Here is a 2579-nt window from a genome sequence, read left to right on the forward strand (position 1 = left end):
AGAGGCGGCCCGCGCCCCCCCTGCCGCCATCTTAGCGCACCGCCTCCGCGGGACGCTTTACGGCGCCCAGGCGCCGCTTTACGGCAACGGCCGCTGCGCGACACTGCGCGACACCACCGCCCCTCCCTGCCGTTGCCATGGCAGCGGCGACCCCTACCCCCGTGTTATTGTAGGGTCACCCTGTACCCCCTCAGTGTTATTGTAGGGTCTCCTTGTGCCCCTCTAACGTTATTGTGGGGTCACCCCCCACCCTCCGTGTTATTGTAGGGTCACCCCATGTCCCCCCGCCATGTTACTACTGTAGGGTCACCCCGTAAAACCCCCCCATGTTACTGTAGGGTCTCCTTGTGTCTCCCCCCACGTTACTGTAGGGTCTCAGGCCTCCCCTCCCCTGTGTGTTACTCAGGGTCCCCAGGGGTGCCCCCCCATCATTGTAGGGTCACCCCACATCCCCCTCATTTCAGCAGGGTGCCGCTGGCTGCCTCTGCCTCACTTTCCTCAGGCAGGAGCCAGTGTAGTTGCCAACATCTTTATTGCGGACATCGGGGGGACACATGTGTCCCCAGGGCCGGGGGTCCCTATGCCCCCCACCCCACACCGGGCCCCCCCCAGCCACCCCCGGCACCCCCACGGTGCGGGACGGCAGAGCTGGTGCTGCTGTGTCCAGCCCCGCTCCTCAGTGGCTGCGGCTCCGGCTCTGCTCGGCCTCCTCGTCCTCATCCTTGTCAGGGCCTTAATTAGTCGGTAACAAGGCAGGGGCCATCCTTGGCAGCACAGCACCGGGGAGGGGGGGGGGCTGCGGGCACCCCCCTCCCGCCGCCGGCGCTACATGAGGCGGCATTGCTCACCACCTGTCGCCCCCGGCAGGTCCAGCTTAGGGCCGGGGGGCTTGGGGGGGGGGGGAGGGAGGTGAGCCAAGGGACCCAGGCATCTGGGGGGCTCCGGACAGGGCCCCCGCCCCCCCAGGGGTCCCTGGTGACACTCACCGACTCCCCGGCCAATTCCTTGGGTGGGTGCCCCAGGTCCTGAAGCTGCCGGGGAGACATGGGGGTCATCAGGATGGCACTGGGGGTCCGGGGGGGTCCGTCTCCCCCCCAGCTAACCTGCTGCATGAGGTCGAGGAGGGTCTCAAAGCGCGCTCGCCGCTCCTCCTCGCCCTCGCCTGGCTGCTCATCCTCCAGCTGCTGGCAGATGCGGCCCATCACGCCGTGCTGCGCCCGGTACCGCTCGTACTGCTCGGCTGGCAGCGCCTCACCGTGCCGCCGCAGCCACTCGGGGTACTGTGGGGGGAGAGCGGGGGGTCACACCGGGACCACTGCACCCGTCCCACGTCCCGTCCCAGTGCCACCGGACCCCCCACCTTCTCAGTGATCTCCTTCAGTGAAGGGTAGAGCACGTCCTTGGAGAGCAGGCTCTGCATGATGCTCCGCATGACGGGCAGGACGCTGCCCTCGCCATCGCCCTCCTCCAGCCCCAGCCCCTCCAGTGCCTTCGCCAGCTCCTCCTCCGAGGCCGAGGAGCTCTGCAAGGACACCATCAGCACCCCCCCGGGACGGGGGGCACCCCCGGGGGGACCCTGATTGTTCAGCAGGGGGGTGTCCATACCTGCAGGTCAGTGGCGTTCTTGGCCAGGCCACTCAGCGTCTCCTTCAGGCAGGAGGTGAACTCCTGCTGCGACGCCGTGTCGCTGCCTGTGGGGGCCAGGAGACACCAGTCAAGAGACAGGGAGATGCCGGGCACCCTGGGGCACCCTGCTCAGCAAGGGTCGGGGTCTTGTCTTGGGGATCCCGCTCCCAAATGGGGATCCCAGGGGGCTGAGGGACCGGGGTATCGCCCAAAAGCCCTCAAGCCTTCCCCACATCCCACTCCACCACGGCGCCGGCCGGCAGCAAGGAGCCTCAGGGAGCTCTCGGCACGCAGGAGGACGCCCGGCACTGCAATGCCGGAGAGGTGCCAACCAGCCCCGAGCCAAACCGAGACCTCCTGGCATGGTGGGGAACCCACGGCCGCCAATGCCCCCAAAGCCCCATACCACCCTGGGCCAGCACATGCTGCTCACTCTGCCATGACCTCGGTCTCCCAGCTGTTGGCGAGATCTGGACGCCAGTGCGCTCCCGGCACAGCAAGGGCTCACCAGGCTGCAACACGCCAACTCTGGCACAACCGAGCCAGCAGCCAGGAAGGGTGGCCGACCTTTGACACGCTCCTTTGTCATGTCATTTAAACACACCGGCAGCGACGCCCACGTGCCAGCCCCACTCACCCACTCTTCCCGCCGCTTCTGACAGCTTCTGGAACTGCTCCACCAAGTGCGGCTCCTCCCGGGCCAGCTCCTGCATGGCCTGCTCAAACTCGGCCGCTGCCTGCGAGGCCAGCTCCCCCTCAAACAGCTCCTGGAAGAACCTCTCCTGCGAGGCGAAGAGGGAGGCCTGGGGAGAGGGGCACGGTCAGGCCCCTCCACCCCCACGGGGATGGTGTCTCCCCACCCCGAGGGACGGGGCGAGGGTGGCGGCCGCATCCTGGCAGCGTCGCACCTTGGCGGCGGCGCTGGGCGAGGGCTGGGCCCCAGGGGGGGGCGG

General features: G+C 68.2%; 1 protein-coding gene across 4 annotated transcripts in view; it reads right to left on the reverse strand.

Moving 5' to 3' along the window:
* The window catches only part of DCAF8 (DDB1 and CUL4 associated factor 8), a 28759-nt gene that overhangs the window by 15654 nt on the left and 10526 nt on the right, over window positions 1–2579 (reverse strand). The window contains exons 1-5 of one of the 4 annotated variants that reach the window (XM_010566878.1): window positions 2535–2552; window positions 2264–2429; window positions 1606–1691; window positions 1361–1522; window positions 987–1280 (exon numbers count right to left, since the gene is read on the reverse strand). The exons of 1 other annotated variant lie outside the window; for it this stretch is intronic. In XM_010566878.1, the coding sequence (XP_010565180.1) occupies window positions 987–1280; window positions 1361–1522; window positions 1606–1691; window positions 2264–2339 (618 nt within the window). In that variant the 5' untranslated portion in view covers window positions 2340–2429; window positions 2535–2552. Of the gene's footprint in view, window positions 1–986; window positions 1281–1360; window positions 1523–1605; window positions 1692–2263; window positions 2457–2534; window positions 2553–2579 lie in introns of those variants that run through there. 2 more of the 4 variants (XM_010566876.1, XM_010566877.1) reach the window with 2 other exon arrangements.

Source organism: Haliaeetus leucocephalus, unplaced genomic scaffold (genome assembly GCF_000737465.1).
Source record: "Haliaeetus leucocephalus isolate CR32 unplaced genomic scaffold, Haliaeetus_leucocephalus-4.0 Scaffold219, whole genome shotgun sequence".
In the NCBI taxonomy this organism is placed as follows: Eukaryota; Metazoa; Chordata; class Aves; order Accipitriformes; family Accipitridae; genus Haliaeetus; species Haliaeetus leucocephalus.